General features: G+C 39.7%; 1 protein-coding gene across 1 annotated transcript in view; it reads right to left on the bottom strand.

Moving 5' to 3' along the window:
- hmcn1 (hemicentin 1) overlaps positions 1–16414 on the bottom strand; it is a 92684-nt gene that overhangs the window by 48266 nt on the left and 28004 nt on the right. The window contains exons 11-29 of the mRNA XM_077533558.1: positions 15702–15971; positions 12564–12705; positions 12354–12481; positions 12127–12240; positions 11074–11232; positions 10292–10483; positions 10120–10215; positions 8129–8256; positions 7897–8041; positions 5198–5310; positions 4464–4623; positions 4202–4361; positions 3835–3962; positions 3274–3525; positions 3077–3172; positions 1207–1401; positions 1007–1137; positions 467–614; positions 18–144 (exon numbers count right to left, since the gene is read on the bottom strand). Of these exons, the coding sequence (XP_077389684.1) occupies positions 18–144; positions 467–614; positions 1007–1137; positions 1207–1401; positions 3077–3172; positions 3274–3525; positions 3835–3962; positions 4202–4361; positions 4464–4623; positions 5198–5310; positions 7897–8041; positions 8129–8256; positions 10120–10215; positions 10292–10483; positions 11074–11232; positions 12127–12240; positions 12354–12481; positions 12564–12705; positions 15702–15971 (2884 nt within the window). The remainder of the gene's footprint in view (positions 1–17; positions 145–466; positions 615–1006; positions 1138–1206; positions 1402–3076; positions 3173–3273; positions 3526–3834; positions 3963–4201; positions 4362–4463; positions 4624–5197; positions 5311–7896; positions 8042–8128; positions 8257–10119; positions 10216–10291; positions 10484–11073; positions 11233–12126; positions 12241–12353; positions 12482–12563; positions 12706–15701; positions 15972–16414) is intronic.

The following is a 16414-nucleotide window of genomic DNA, read 5'->3' as shown; positions in this document are numbered from 1 at the left end:
TATTACTGGGTACTAACTTTCGGTCCTTGTACCACTGAATTGTGGGAAATGGCACTCCTTTCACCTTGCAGTCCAACCTGATCTCCTGTTTGAGAATTCCAGATATATCTTGGGGAGAGTTGGACCCTGCAATGGTTGGTGGGACTGTGACAAAGAGGAAATATGGTTAATGAATCATCTATTTCTCTAATCTCTATCCTGAAGAAATTGAGCCTACACCATTGGCTTATATTGATATCAAATGCGCTGACACCTTCAAAACCATTCACAAGAACACAGAACCTGAAATACATGTTTTTGTATTGTGGGAGAAACTTGATGTAGGTGCAGACTAAAAGGCCAAAAAGAGCAAAACTATGCACAAACCAAGACAGTTTTCATCCTGGAGCATCTTGCTAATCAATCAATTTAATAAGGAAGAAAGTATATTTTTATATACAATGTATATTTATGTATGTATACTCACCCAATACATCCACAAAGAAGTATTTTTCTGCGCTTCCAGCAATGTTGATGGCTTTACAAGTGTAGTTGCCTGCATCTGCCATGGCTGCCTTCAGTAGTTTTAAGGTCTTCCCCTTATCAACAATCTGAATGCTGTCACTAGCCTCTACCTATTGAACAACATAATGCGTTATTAAACACACGACATTAGAAAAGTACAAAAGGACAAGCCATTAACTGCCTCTACTTCTCTCAGGGAGTCGGTCATTTATACAACTACTCGATATTGTTCTGTTTTTTATGTCAAAAATACCAAATAGTACCAAATTTGGCTTTGAAACATTTTAATACTGTGAATTAATTGAATTGAACTTGTCCAAATGGCTGAGCAGTTAAGACGATGAAATACAAACCCAGTGTGCATGTTCAAATCCTGCCAACAGCATCAATTTTCTAACTGATGGAATTTCAATACAAGTCTGGTGATAACAGTGAAAACCTAAAAAACTCTGGAGGCCCAAATTTGAATATGACTTAGTTTGTACATGTTAATTTTACTTACAACAACTCCATCTTTGTACCAGGTGATAACTGGGGTCGGGCTTCCTGTTATATCGCAGGCCAAATTGGTGGGCTGGCTCTGAACTACAGACACGTTTCCTGATGCGTCCCTGTCACGGAATGTTGGGGGCACTGGGAAGCATTAGATTTGATTATAGGATGGGTTTTAGTAGTACTGAGCACATTAATCGGTTTAGTCACCATTGACTTTGAGCTGGTACTTCCTCTCTGTGGACCCAGCATCATTAGCGGCAGCACAGACATACTCCCCGTCATCCAGAGGTGACAAAGATGCCAGAATCAAGAGTGTGCCATCCTCCAGGATAGACACACCGGGCTCATTACCAGTAAGCTCCTGGCCATTACGCAACCATTGAATCACTGGCTTGGGAAGGCCTGTGCCAACAAGGGGAGAAAAAAAGTATTGTACTGCATTGTTGTGAAAAGCAGAGGTTACAGTACTTAAGATATTTTTAAAAGTAATGTAAGTATACCTTCAAAAATGTCAATGATCAGTAAATTATGAATAGGTATTTTCAAATTGTACTCAAGTAAGAATAGCGTTACTTTAAAATAATATTACTCAAGTAAATGTGCATGGCAGGTTAATTGGGCGCTCTGAATTGTCCTTAGGTGTGTTTGTGAGTGTGGTTGCGTATTCGTCTCTGTGTGTAAATTGGCTGGCAACCAGTTCAGGGTGTACCCCATCTACTGCCTGAAGCTGGCTGGGATAGGCTCCAGCACCCCCGCGACCTTGTGAGGAGTAAGCGGTTAAGGAACTGGATGGATGGATGAAGTAAAAGTAAAAAGTAGTCATAAAAAAAAAACACTCAAGTACAAGTGAAAAAGTATTCACTGAAAAGAATAGTCAAGTACTGAGTAACTGTTTGAACGTGAAGTCTGATTTACATTTAACTCATTTGCTCCCAAAAACGTATAAATACGTTCTATTATAAATAATACCAATTTCCCAAAGACGTATTTATACGTTTTTATGTTTTTTTGTTTTATGCTAGAGCATACAGAAGGCTTTGATGCAGCTTCTGAACTGAAGCGAATGCTTGAAGCAATGGTAGTTATTACAAAAACAGCCAGTAGGTGACAGCAGTGTATAAGAGATCAACCAGGGCCATGTTGCAAAAAGCTATTTTCCCCACTGTTTTAAACATTTTGTGAATAAAGATGACATTTATCTATATTTCTAATGCTAATTGCTGCAAAATGGAAACAGAAATATATTTTTTTCCTGATGAAAGAAGAGACCCTAATCTATCTTTTGGTAGGTTCCATGTTTTTATAGCAATTTAGCAACTTCCGATTTCCGGGTTTTCACACATCAGCTTTGTTTCCAGTTCCGGTTTGCAACGTGTGGGCCATGTCCCAATATTTACACTTTTGGACTTTGTGCCCCTCGGTTGCACGTTCCCGTCGAGAGGTACAAGTGTGTAAGTGAGTTTGTCTCAGTTGTCCGAAGCATTTCAGAGAGCAGAGACCTCCTGCGGTTGGGGGGCGCAGGGGAGGGGGTGCGAGTGTTGGAAAGCGCTGATGTGTGAAAACCCGGAAGTCGGAAGTCCGTGGCATCTACTCCATATAACACAATAGTCTGTTGGCCTTGCATAATCAATCAAAATCCAGTAAAACAGCCGGGAGTGAAGAGGGTTGCTTCAGTGAAATTGGCTGTGAGTGAATGAGTTAAAAACAATCTCATCGGACAGACAAAAAAAATATGTGCAAATGCTGGCATCTTAAAATCGTAAAATTAAAGAACTAACTTTTTGAATTTTTGAAACGGTGCAAGCAGACACATTAGGCCAAGCATGCACAATCCATTCACAAATTTTGGTCTAAAGACCAGAGGTGGCAGTTTCTTAAAGCGAAAGCACCCAGATGTCATCTTTCAGTTGACTCTTTAGTCTTCTTCACACATCTATTCAAGTAAAAGTAAAAAGTATTGTGCGGTAAAACTACTCTTAGAAGTCAATTTTTTTTTTAAAGTTACTCAAGTAACAGAGTAAATGTAACTCATTACTACCCACCTCTGGGTATATTAATTACAGTGATGTACTCGTACCTTTGGCAGGGCAGGGAAAGGCAATCCGTTGGTTTGCAACTCTCTCCTGTAGCGGACTATTGAATGGGGGCTCCAATACTTCCACCACTGGGGGAACTGAAAAGTCACACATGGACAGTCATACATCACAAGAACTGCAGCATTTGTAAATACAATTTGAATACAATATCCTCATGATAAACATATTTGAAAGCAACCTTGGATTAGCAGTTGAACTTGAGCTTCATCGCTGCCTGCAATGTTGGTTGCTGTACATGTGTAAGTTCCTTCATCGTCGAGTCCCACTGGGCCCAAAGTGAGCCTGCCATCAGGTGACACAGGATATGTCCTGCCATCCTTTGTCCAGGAAAGGGTGGGCTTCGGTATACCTTGCGCTATACACAGAAGCTCGACAAGATAACCCATCTGGACTTTCATGACCTTGGGGCCAGCCTGGATACTCGGGGGCACTGATGGGTAGAGGTCAACATCAAAACTTTGTCACATCTGAACTTTTATGCTGCTTAATAAGTCAACTAGTCAACTAATTCGAATTTAAAAAAATAATGATAGCCATTTTTCAGCCTTAACTGTCTCCACACTTCTGGGAAGAACTACTGAACCCCTTTAACTAATTAATGGATTTTTATCATTTCGAGGTATGCCCTACTACCTGAATATTAATTCAAATAAATTAGAAACCGAGAAGCTGCAAATTAAAATCTGCACCTTGTGATTATTTGTTAGTTTTGTAGTTAAAAGCGTTAATGCGAACTTACCCAGAACACTCAGTTCAATGGACTGTGTTAGATTGCCAGCAATGTTGGAGGCAATGCATACATAGAGTCCACTGTCTGACACTTTGGTCTCTAAGATTTTCAGTGACCCTGAGGGGAGCTGATTGTGCCTGGAAGAAAAAATGCAGTTACTATAAGTATTACTTAGTGTATTGGTTCCATATTTTACATAACTATGTTCTACTATTTCCACATATCAGTACTGTATATTAAGCACATGTGATCTGACAACAACCTCATTTTATTTCACAATACATCTGAATTGCATCACCAAAAATATATTATATCCTAGCGAGGTTTGGGACTCTTAAAAAACAATATTGTGTGTGGTCATAAACACATGTTGTACCTTGGAGAGTAAGGAGAGATGAGCTGCCTCTCCTTGGCCCAGCTAATGGAGGGTGGGGGGACACTGTGGACCTCACATAGTAAAACTGCATCCTCGCCCTCTATCACTGACATACTTGTTGGGTCAGAGGAACCTCTGGCAACATTGGACCTCGGGCGGACTGGAGGCGAAAATGATAAAAAGGAAAATGGGTTTGTGAATCAATAATGCACACAGCACAGTTGAAATTAATTAAGCCTCTCTTTTTTTGCATAAGCATTACCATAGACAGTAAGCTGAACTTTTCTCGAGGTGTGACCAGCAGCGTTGGCAGCTGTGCAAAGGAACTCTCCCGTCTCATTTCCAGAGGGTGAGGCAATGAGCAAGCTGCCGTCAGAGTTCAAGGAGAAGGCTGGACCTCCCAAGTTTACAAGCACCCCACCCTTCAAAAAAGATCGCAAAGGGTGAATGGAAGAAGCCGTTGCTCAAGTTGCTAAAACTACAATTTAAAAATGTGTCACACAATCAAATGAACCAAAGCACAAAGCTAGTGTGCTTTATGTTTCATTGATGACATTGTATTTCAAGTGTGGGGCATGCAGTAGCAGGGAAGAGCATCTTGTGTTCATTTAACTCATTTTTCAGTTTCAGGGTATTGCGTTACATTTCAGACACCACAAAAAAAAGCACATGTCAGTGTGGCATGGACTGTACAAGTCAGTTCACACGGGTAGTTTAATGGTGCAACACATGGGGAACAAACAAACGTGGCCTCACACAGACACACAAGCGTTTAACCATCATGCAATATTAAAATTCCAGAGTCGATTTGCAGCGTAACATGAATTCCAGGCATGTGACACTAAACAACCCCTGGAATACTTCAGCTGTATCTTGAGATACTGAACACTGCAGACAGGAAAGTTACAGTATTTTCTATATATGGTGCCTTAAATTATTCTGCTGAACAAAATATAATGCAGTATAACAAAAGAAAATGATAATACCGTTACAGACCTTAGACCAGGTGATCTCTGGTGTAGGTATCCCACTGGCACGGCAGGGCAGAGAGATGGGTGCCCTCTCAATAGTGCTGAACACTTGAGGCCCATGTTGAATGGATGGAATCACTAACCGCAAAAACAAAGTAGGTCATTGCAATCATTTGGTGGATCAACCATTTTAACATTACTATGATGTCTTGCATCTCAGAAGCGTCTGGAGAATGTCTTTCCTTCACTCAAGACATACTATTGGCAAAGGTAATGAATTTTTCCTCTCTCTACCTTGTTACTATCCCGTAATCTCAACCTGCTTTACTTTGCTGCAGTCACAGACCACATTTATTCAGACTACTAAAATCTAAAATGTTTTTTGAGAAACAAAATTAAATAAATTTGACTGACGAAAAGGGTGTGATGTGCATAAGACAGGCCTAAGCAATTAGGGCATACTTTAGCGTTTATCTTTGATGACTCAAAAATTTGTCTGGCCAACATTCTTTTAAACATCTCACTCTTTTTTGGGTGGGGGAAACTTTGGGAATTGCCACAAGTGTTACAGTGGAACTAACAACAAATCAACTAGAAAAGCCCCTAAATGCATTGCGGGTGTTATTAATGACATCAATACAAGCTGCGCTACTGTGCAATGACTATTGCACATGTCTATTGTATATGACAGGTGTTGTTGGAAAATTTTGTTGAGTGTCTTAATTACCGGGGCATACACTGTAAAATCTAATTGTATATCTTACTTAAAAAGTGACCATTACTCATTACATCTTATTCTGTTGAGGCTCCTCAATTAAAGTAAGTACTTTGAGGCAAGTAAACAAACTTGTCAGCAGCAAGTTACCTTAAGTTTGAAATATGAGTGAGCAGGAAGAGTCTGCACAACCCAGAAAAACTTAGCAGATTTCAACAAAATTTGAACTCTCTTGATTACACAAGTGCAGGTGACCACTTACGCCATGCCTTGAATGAGCTGTTGATGTTGTCATGTTCCATGCTTGCACACTGTACTCTCAGTCTTGCCTTATTGTTGTAATTCCAGTTTGAGGCTGACATGCGGTTGCGCCCATATTGTTCTTTGTAAGTTCTTGAAGAGTTTTGTTGTAATTTGCCTTGTTGCCATTTTGGATTGGCTCGGGTGCATTTACGGTTCCATGTATTTGTTGCGTGCATTTTTTTGTTATTTAAATTTTCTCTTGCCATTGCAAGCTCTTTTCGTTGGACTTTTGCCTGTGTGCTTAGTTTTTGTTGTAAATAAATCATTTTCGTAAATTCACGTGTCCGTTTTTTTACGTTACAGATTTACCAGTCCATGTATGTTGCTACTAGGGGTGTGAATTGCCTAGTACCTGACGATTCAATTCGTATCACGATTCATAGGTCACGATTCGATTCCAGACGATTAATCCCGATACGAATTTATAAATCAATTGCTGCAATTTTTTTTAATTCAAACTTAGAAAATACTAATCAGTAAACTTGTACAGTGTAAGATTTGTATGAAAATGTATTATTTATTTATCTGAAACTTCAGTCTTATACAGGTTGTAATCTGTTTCATGTTTGAACAGCATTTAAATAAAATATTAAGGCTTTATGCTTTATGTACCATTAATATAACATTCTTTCATGCTTAAGGTGTGACCCCTAAGACGTTTTGGTGAATATTTTTCCATCAAAAATGGATGTTTAAAAATCGATTCGGGAATTGCGCGATGTAATATTGCGATATATTGCCGAATCGATTTTTTTAACACCCCTAGTTGCTACCCTCACCTATTGTCACAAGCTGTGGGTGATGACCGAAAGAACAAAACCCCTCGGGACTCGGAGTTGAGCCGGTGTTCCTCAACATTAAGATGAGCCAGCTTAGGTGGCTCGGGCATGGAAGAATATGGATGGATGGCATTGCTGTAGCCCTCCATGGTATTGGTCGAAAATTGGCCTTGAAAAAGTCTGATAACGAAGAGACGGGGGAGGGAACCCATCTCCCTCAGCACAGGCAATTAAATACACAAAGGTCAATGCCAACTGATGAGCTATTTCCAGGCAAAAGAAAAACATGTTGGCTTTTATCACAACTCCCAAAGGTTTAGAAGAATGTGTGACTTTAAAGTATTACGGCCTTCAACATCTTGCATGCATGCATCCATCCATCCATTTTCTATACTGCTGATCCTAATCAGGGTCACAGGGGAGCTGGGTCATTAAGCGCATTCACACTGCACTTGGTTTGCCCGTCACTAACTGTGGAGCAGGATGGAGCAGGTATGATGGCTTGTACATATTTGGCACTGGCTGAGAAGTAACTAAAAAAGATTTAGCCGGGTGATATTTCCCATTGGTTTTCATGTCAAGTAGGCTGCAGCTCAGCAATATGTATTTGTTACCATTTCAATGGATAACCCTGGATTTGCTTTAATAATGGTTAGGTGGTGACAAGCAGCAGCTAAAAGCAGACTATGACTATGACAGATTCTAATGGCATGGCAGGATCCGGGGGAGTTTAGGCTAGTCAGTGTGTTACAGGCTGAGCAGGGAACAGTTACATTGTTACCACGTCAAAGTAAAAACCCTGTCAGGTAACAATCTTGTTTTACTTTGCTGGTTGAGTAAGAAGGGCCTGTGGCTAAAGCCAATCTATGGCAGTGTTTTTTGTCTTATATACTGAATCCATGGCCATCTTTGGTGTATATATACTACCGTGGACGTTGACAGTTGTGGTGTGGTTCGTGGCCCCAACAAGGCTCTCAGCCAAGCAGGTGTAGTCACCAGCATCATCCAGCTGAACTCGCTCAATGTGCAGACTGCCATCCCTCCGTACAGTCACATACTCATCTGAAGTCACCTGAAAAATGGCAGATTTATACCATATGCATAACAACTTTTACACTTCCGTTTACCTGCTATTTATTCAGGTTTCTTTTGTACTTACAAGGCCATAGTTGTGCAGCCACTGTCTCTCAGGTAGTGGATTGCCAGCCAACAGTACACAAGGTAAAGTCAACTGCTGGTCCTTGATCACACTGATCACAGCTGGACTCATTGCAATGACAGGTGGCACTGCAGATGACATTCAAGCAACCATGGGTTGCTTTGGTAAATAGTAGTTGACCATTCATCATGAAAAAGTGCATTCATTCTGTAACCCCACTTTGATTTTGAAATCTTTGGTCATTAGTGTGACGAAAAAGAGTTTGTATATATAGTGAGAAGAAAGAAATAATGATTGGTTGCTGTAAACACAAACCGATGTAAACATTATGTGCATTTAGAACAGTTGCTCTAAGTATGGACACTCACCCTTTGTTTCAAGTTTCAAGAAAGTTTGTAAACTCTTCTGCATAAATTGCTCACCAAATGTCCTCTGATTTTCATTTTAGTCACAATAAATAAATAGCACTCACACAAAAAAATATGTTCCCATGTTTTTGCTGAACACAACACGTAAACATCACTGCGTAGTTTTGGAAAACGTACAGTATGTGAACTTTGGCTTGGTTGAGCTTCCTTTGGGAGCAATGACCTCAACCAAACGTTCCAGTAGTTTCAGACCAGACCTGCCCAATGGTCAGAAGGAAATTTGGGCCATTCCTCTTTATGAAAGAGTTTCACTTCAACTTTTGAGGTCATGCTACATCATCTCAATCAGGCTGAGGTCAGGACTGTGGCTGTCTAACTCCAGAAGTGATATGTTCTTCCGTTGAAACCTTTCAGCTGTTGATATACTTCTGTCCTTTTGGGTTGTAGTCCTATTGCATCATCCGTCTTCTCTTCAGCTTCGCTTGGCAGACTTAAGTTTCCAATCATAGACAGTTTGTCTTACCGTGGACATACGTTTGCGAGACTTTCCAGCTCCCTGGAATTTAACCATTCTTTTTTTGTAGGTCTTCTGAGAACCCTTTTGTCTGATATGCTTTATAGGCAATGCTTCTTGGAAATAGAAAACTCAAAACTTTTTTTTTTTTTTTTTTTATGAGGCAGGGCAGCTTTAACCAACACCTCCACGTCACATTTATTGAACTGTACATTAGGGTGACTACTGACTCCGATTAGCTCTTGGGGAAGTCATTGGACGAGCGGTTCACATATTTTTCTACCAGGCACTGTGAATGTTTACATGGTGTGACCAATAAAACATGACGACACAGTAGTTTGTGCGGTATTTGTTCAAGTAGACAGTGTTTATCTATTGTTTTAACTTAGATGAAGATGAGATCCCGTTTTATGAACAATTTATGCAGAAATCTACGTAGTTTGAAAGGGTTCACATACTTTTTCTTGCAACTTCACACAGCACCGCTCATTGTGTACGTTAATGTAAACTTGATCTAACACAACTGTTTGGGGATTGTATGTAATTACATTATCAACAATGACATAATTTGTGGAAAAACTGATATATACAAAAGGGTGCAGAAGGAAGACTGAGATAATTCCTTGGCAGTAAATACTCACACACAAACAAATACACACATTGTGGACACCGATTATTCAGACAGACTACATATGTTTTCATTATTCATATATAAAAATAAATGATGGTGCTCAGGTTTCCTTTTGCCTGTGTTTGTGTGTATACGTTTGAATGTAACAATATTAACAGGTGTAAATTAAAAAAAAATAATAAATGCCATCAAAGTTGGCCTGTACATTTTGACCTTTGGCCTACATATAAGAGCTTGGAGTGTTTACCCAGCAGGGGAACAGTTGTTAATAACAAGGTACATGTGTTCAAGCACTAATGAAGTAGCACGTGTCAATGCTCAATGCGACACAAAGAAAAATTCTGGCACTCATTTTGTTGGTGTTCTTTTTTGTTTTTAGATCTTGTGCTGTGATAACTGTGAACTTTGTACAGTCAGACAAATGAATCAAATAAAAAAGTTACAGTATGGACATATTTCATATTAAACTTGTACATACCCAGTCCTGTAACAGTGATGCTTGCTTGGGTTTGGATCTTGCCAAAATGGTTGTAGGCCTCACAGACATATTCTGTCTCATCCTCAACCCACAAGTCTGACATCGGAAAGAAACTGTCATGTTTAAACCCAAATAATGTCGTTCACATACAGCTTGTAAATGTGAAACTCACTGGTGATATGAAGACCTCCCTTGTCTTGAGTAATGATGCTATGTCCGTGGCGTTTAATGAAAAGGGGCAAACCGTCCAGTCTCCTCCAGGTGACTTGTGGTTCTGGATAGCCTTGGGCTTGGCATGGCAGAGTCAGATTGGAACCGATGTCGACCGCCACGTTTAATGGCTCTTGGATGAACTTTGGTGCATCTGCAATGAAGTTGATGAAGACAAGAGGTCATTAAATTTCATCTGTGTAATGCGTGCATGCAACCAAGCTGCCCATTAAATAGGGATTATACACTGACGCATCAAAGATCTGCCCGAGTGACTGATGTGTCAGTTATATGCAATAACGCCCTCATTTAAAAAAAAGAAAAAGAATTGTGAACATGTGCAAAAAATCCAAGTATAGCTTTTATCTGTCTTTAAAAGCATCGACCACACATCTAATGAAAATATAAACCAGTCATATTGTGCTCTTGATCTGACAAAATGGCGTACTCACTGCCAGGACAAAAAAAGCTTTAGTATGCTCCTTCTCACACGAATAGTTTGACTGATCTATCACACATCTCAATCTTTTGCTAGCCAACCCAGCACCATTTCTTTTGCCTGTCCAAACAAATAATTATCTTTGAGAAGAAAACTGAGATTGCTGAAAAAGACATTCACCATTCTGGAAATATGAATGCCAAAGTGTGCTACTTGCATAGTACTTTAGATCTACATTTATATCTTTCATTCTGCATTTATTTGATGCTCGGACAAAACAAACAAAAAAACAATGTTAGACATACCTCCAACATCAAGTGTAACCTTTCCTGTTGAGGTGCCAGCAGGGTTGGAAGCCACACAAGTGTAGTCTCCAGCATCAACTTCCTTGGTATTCGCAATGGATAATGTACCTGCCAGTGCATCTATTTCCAATGAAGATGTTGATTGTAATTGGACATCACCTGGAGAGAAGAAGAGATACTTGTTACTAGAAATAGGCCGATATTTTTTTTTCAGGGCTGATACCGATGCCTATTATTAGTAGTCAGGGAGGGCGATAACCGATATTTGATGCCGATATTCATTTTGAGTAAAAACAGGTGGAAAAAAAACATTGGCAATCTCGACTTTGTTGTAATGTCTTAATCCATTAAGACCGGGAGCGTGCGACCGCATTTCTCCCATTAAAGCCGGGAGAGCGGATATGTCATTTTGTTTTGTTTTGACCAATTACTGGTCTCTTAGTCGATGAAATGCATCAGAATATAAACTAGTGGGTGACACGAGCCTTGTAGCATGTCCTGGAATTTTATTCGAGCATTTATGGTTGACGCAGATTTGCGGGAGTTATGAAATAAATGACGCAATTGACGACGGTGTGGGAGAAATTCAAATCAGTGAAACGAGTCTGTTCAAAAATATGTTTGTAGACAATGAGGATGCTGAAAATTTTGACAACTTTGTAATGGAATGGACGAATAATTACCACTCAATCCCCCGAGGTTATTACATCTGCGCTCCAGTGTTGAAGGTAAATACATGTAGAGTTATATACCCGTAGATGCGACATTTTTTGTTGTTGAAGAAGGTTCCCTAGGTCAGCAGCATCTCTTATAAAGTTAACTGAAAATTTAAATCAATCGCTCTCTGAGATTTAAATGATTTTAGATTTACCTTTTATTGGCCGTCAGATTTTTTATTATTTTTTTAAAGGCAGATATTCGTCAAAATGCCCAATATTGGAGCCGATAATCATCCAGGCCAATTATTGGTCTGTCACTACTTATTACACAGCTTTACTTTCTGCTCCAAATATTTTTGTTTGATCTAAAATGCAATCCACATTGTTTTGTTACCTTTGTACCACCAGATTTCTGGCTGAGGGATTCCAGAAGCAGAACAGGCCATCACAGTGATTTCTCCAATACCAGTGAGAATCTCATCAACTGCCACTGCCACCACAGGCGATTCTACAGATAAAGCCGTTAACAATGTGGCATTTGCGTATGGTTAATGTATTCATTCTTAAAATAAATATTTCTAATATGTGTATATTCAGGAAATGTTTGAGTGTATCAGTCACCGATGTAAACGAGGATGGAAACCATGGCGTCAGTTCCCGCTGGGTTGCTGGCCAAGCAGCCATAAACACCTTCATCCATCTTCTCCATGTTTCTTATTGATAGTGTGCCATCCGCTGTCATTCTGTGTCTGAACAAAATTAGATTTTACAACGTAAAATAGAGCCAATAAAATGTCAAAGATTTTCAAAAGAATATTGCAGTGAAAGTACCTGCTTGATGCCATCATAAACATGCCATTGTGCGTCCAGACCAGGAGGGGTGTCGGGTAGCCGCTGGCCGAGCATCTGATCTTCACTTCGTCTCCTGTTGTAAACGTCTGGTTCCGAGGCGCCACTGAGACACTAGGCACCTCTAAAAGAAAAATGAGTTTCATTATTTATATAATCATGTCTACTAGTCAAAAAGCAGTATTGTATGGTATCTAGTTCAGACCCTCGTAAATTCAATCAAACTCAGAGTTGTTCCAACTAACAGCCTTCCACAATCTCCTCATGTTGTCTCCAGACCTGGTAAATTGTGGAATCTTCTGAAATGAGCCAATCGATTCATGATGTGTCCTTCATCCCTTTAAGGGTGTGTTCCACTCTAACTGCCAAATTCAGTCATTGAACACCGCTTGTAGAAAGTTCAGTGTGGGAAACTGTGCTTCCAGCAAACATCACAATTCAAGTGTGCATCAAAGATGTGAGAATGTGATTTATTGCTTTTACATAGCAAGTACATGTAAGTACAGGGTCATTTCTTGCAGTCAAACTAGGCCATCCTCTTGCTTGCCTTTTTAAGTGTATGAAGTCACCGTGTCCACAGATGGCAAGGACATTTGGAGTAAAGATACATTCTTTTGACCTAACTTTGCATTATTGTATTTTTTTAAACATGCCTCTTTGCTGAGCTTCCACTTAACAGTCATGCACACATCCACTCCCTGCCTTTTTTTTCAGTAGGTTTCTTTACTTAAAATTTGTCATTATCCTCCTAACATCATCCACTACACTGACTCTATGTAAACTAGCCTTGGCTGTTGTTTTTGCCATCTATACTACATAGTTAGAGATTCTTTCCATTTTGTCTTTTGTGATCAACTTCCACATTCTGGATAGGAGTGTGTGTGTGTGTGTGTGTGTGGGGGGGGGGGGGGGGGGGGGGCACAATTCGTTTATATGGGGTCTATCCCAGATAACTCAATTGAATAAATACTGGTACCACCATCAACGTACTTGATGTTATTGATGTCAGTGTCATCTTGCCACCACGAAAAGAAGAACATACAACATCCACACCGGATGTCCGGAGCCAAGATTCAAACCCCCAACCTCAGAAAAGTGACCACATGTCCACTGTGTCACCCAATTGTATAGATTGTACATAATATGTATAACCTCAACAGTAAGTCCACGCAATCACGTGTTTTGTCAGCTTAATGTGAGTCTACTATCATGTCAACAATATTCTGTCAAAGTGTTGTGGGTCACCAGACCTGACCCTCTTCAAAGTGAGGGAAATGACTAGGATAGCAAAGACCAGGGGGTAATTACAATACCTCAGAGCTTGCTGACAGCTGTTTGAGGGAGTGAGTGGAAGATGAGGATAACACACACACAATAGATCAAAATCTTTGTTTAAAAAATAACAAAAGAAGGAGACGACCTCATATAAAACCATTCATAAAAAGGTAGGTAGGTATAAAGTCATAAAGGTTAATCATCAAAAGATGGCAAAAACTGTAGAAGGAGAAATTTTTGGTAGCACCATATGGCCCGTGAATTAACTTCTCATGAGACTGATGGTTGTCTAACAAAGTAAACACAATAGAGAGTGCTCGTCAGAACAGATTGTTTCTCTCTTGTTCTTTCTTGGCCCACTGATTCTCTGTAACAGGCTTTGGCAGAGATTATCCGTTTTTGGCAGATCTAATATCTGTATTGCATTAACATTTTCTGGCAGGCACTGATGTGCCACTGATACTTTCTGTCATTACTGCAACAACTAGCTCCTGATTGTTGAAATGTGAAGAACAGAACAATCTAGAAATGTAAAATCCTTACTTTGGAGTTGCCAAAGAAGGCATAAATCCTTTCACCTGTCCAATAAAGTATTAGAGTGAATTATGAGCCAAAGAAGGAAGTAGGGCAGGTGTACTGAAGATAGGATCAGAGGTTGGGTTTTTGCAACAAGGTGTGATGTCAGGCAGTTTAAATCACACAGACAACTTTGGCAAGCATCCATTGTCTGTTGCTTACATTATCAGGGATTGGGCTAGGCCAGGGATCAGCAACCTTTACTGTCAAAAGAGCCATTTTAGACCAAAAAAAACAAACAAAAAATCAGTCCGGAGCAACAAAACATTTGAACATAGTGATGAACGGAATAGTGTGATTGTGTTAGCCTAATGTACCGAGGGCCCAACAGCTAAGTAGCACTATACAGCACTATAACAGAAAAATATGCAATATCCAATACTTTGAGATTAATTTTCTTCTACCTTTCGTTTTTGGGGTCTCTTCTTCTTCTTTTTTTTGTAATTTTTCAGACTTCGTTTCTGCTTTTCTGTGAAATTTCTTACATTGTTGGCAATTTTATGGACATAATATGGTAATTAGCTGTCTCTTCTTTTTGGAGCATTTTTTTTTTTCTACATTTTTTTGCTATCAATTTTTTTGGGGCAATTTTGCAGACATTTTATGGTAATTTCTTCTTTTGTTTTTGGACATTTTAAAGTTACTTTTTGAATATTTTCTTTTCTGCTCTTTTTTTTTTTTTAAATTCAGTTCTCTGACACTAAAGAGCCACGTGTGGCTCCAGAGCTGCAGGTTGCAGCCCCCTGAGCTAGACTGCTTAGCTACATTCTAACCTAAATTCTTAAGCATACAAAAACTGTACATTGAACAATTTTATACTTCCATCTTTGTGGGAACAGAATGGGAAAGTGGACAATAACATCGGTCACTCAATCAGATGATATGAGTGATAACCAATGACGGTGTTTGGGAATAAGACTTTTGTGGTCAGGTCCATCTAAAAAAAATTACATACTTGACCCTGATGACCTCAAACCTGTCAAAAATATTCTGGATTAACCAGAATAGAGATTGTGAGGTAGGCTCACCTAAGCATCAAAGAGACCTCTGAACCTCTTTTCCTATTTCCACCCGTGAGCACTTTCATATTATAAGGCAACACCATTGCAAATAGAAACACAGAGATCATGGCATTTAATTAAAGACATGTACACAAAAAAATAAAATAAAATAAATCATCCACAATGTCCTTGAACACATGAATACTTACGTTGAATACGCTATTTTTACATAACAAAAAGCAGACATTGATATTTAAACACTCCTTACCTTGCACAATGAGATTGACTCGCTCTGCTGTCGTCCCTCCTTCATTGACAGCAATACACTCATACCAGCCTGAGTGATCTGGCGTTACAGAAGATACTTGAAGTGAAAGGTTAGACAAGATGTGGACCCGACGGTCCAGACGGGCATCAAGACCCTCTCTCAGCCAAGTCAGGTTGAAGTTGACTGTGCTGTCAACGTGGCAGGTGAGGATAGCTTGGGATCCCGGTGAAACTGTTACGTTGCCTTGAACTGTGATAGCCGGAGGTGGCTCTGCATAACGAGGACAGCATAATAGGAGTTTATATTAAGAAGTACGAAATAAAAAGGGTTAATACAATAACTACAGTTACTTATGTGGTTGTAACTAGGGATGCACGATAATGTCGGTGGCCGATAATTATCAGCATTTATCAACCAATTTGAAGTCAAACAGATAAAACAGATAATAAAGAAATCCACCGATAATAATAGACATGCCACGTTGGTCCATCCGTTGTATTTGTGGCTCAAGTTGTGCGCAAATCTTCAACCCCTCCCCTCTCCTATGGTAGTGTTGCATATTTGTGATGTCATGATGCGTGCAACCTCATATTGACAGATGCATCATGGTGACATGGCAGTCGCCAGAGTTGGCTTTCTTTACCGTGTCTCCACAAAATGTTACCCTTGTAGTTTTTTGTTACATTTTTAAAACATGACTGTTTTGTTTTGGC

This window comes from Festucalex cinctus, chromosome 10 (genome assembly GCF_051991245.1).
Source record: "Festucalex cinctus isolate MCC-2025b chromosome 10, RoL_Fcin_1.0, whole genome shotgun sequence".
In the NCBI taxonomy this organism is placed as follows: domain Eukaryota; kingdom Metazoa; phylum Chordata; class Actinopteri; order Syngnathiformes; family Syngnathidae; genus Festucalex; species Festucalex cinctus.
Note: the sequence above shows the minus strand (reverse complement) of the source record. Positions and strands in the feature narration are given on the sequence as shown.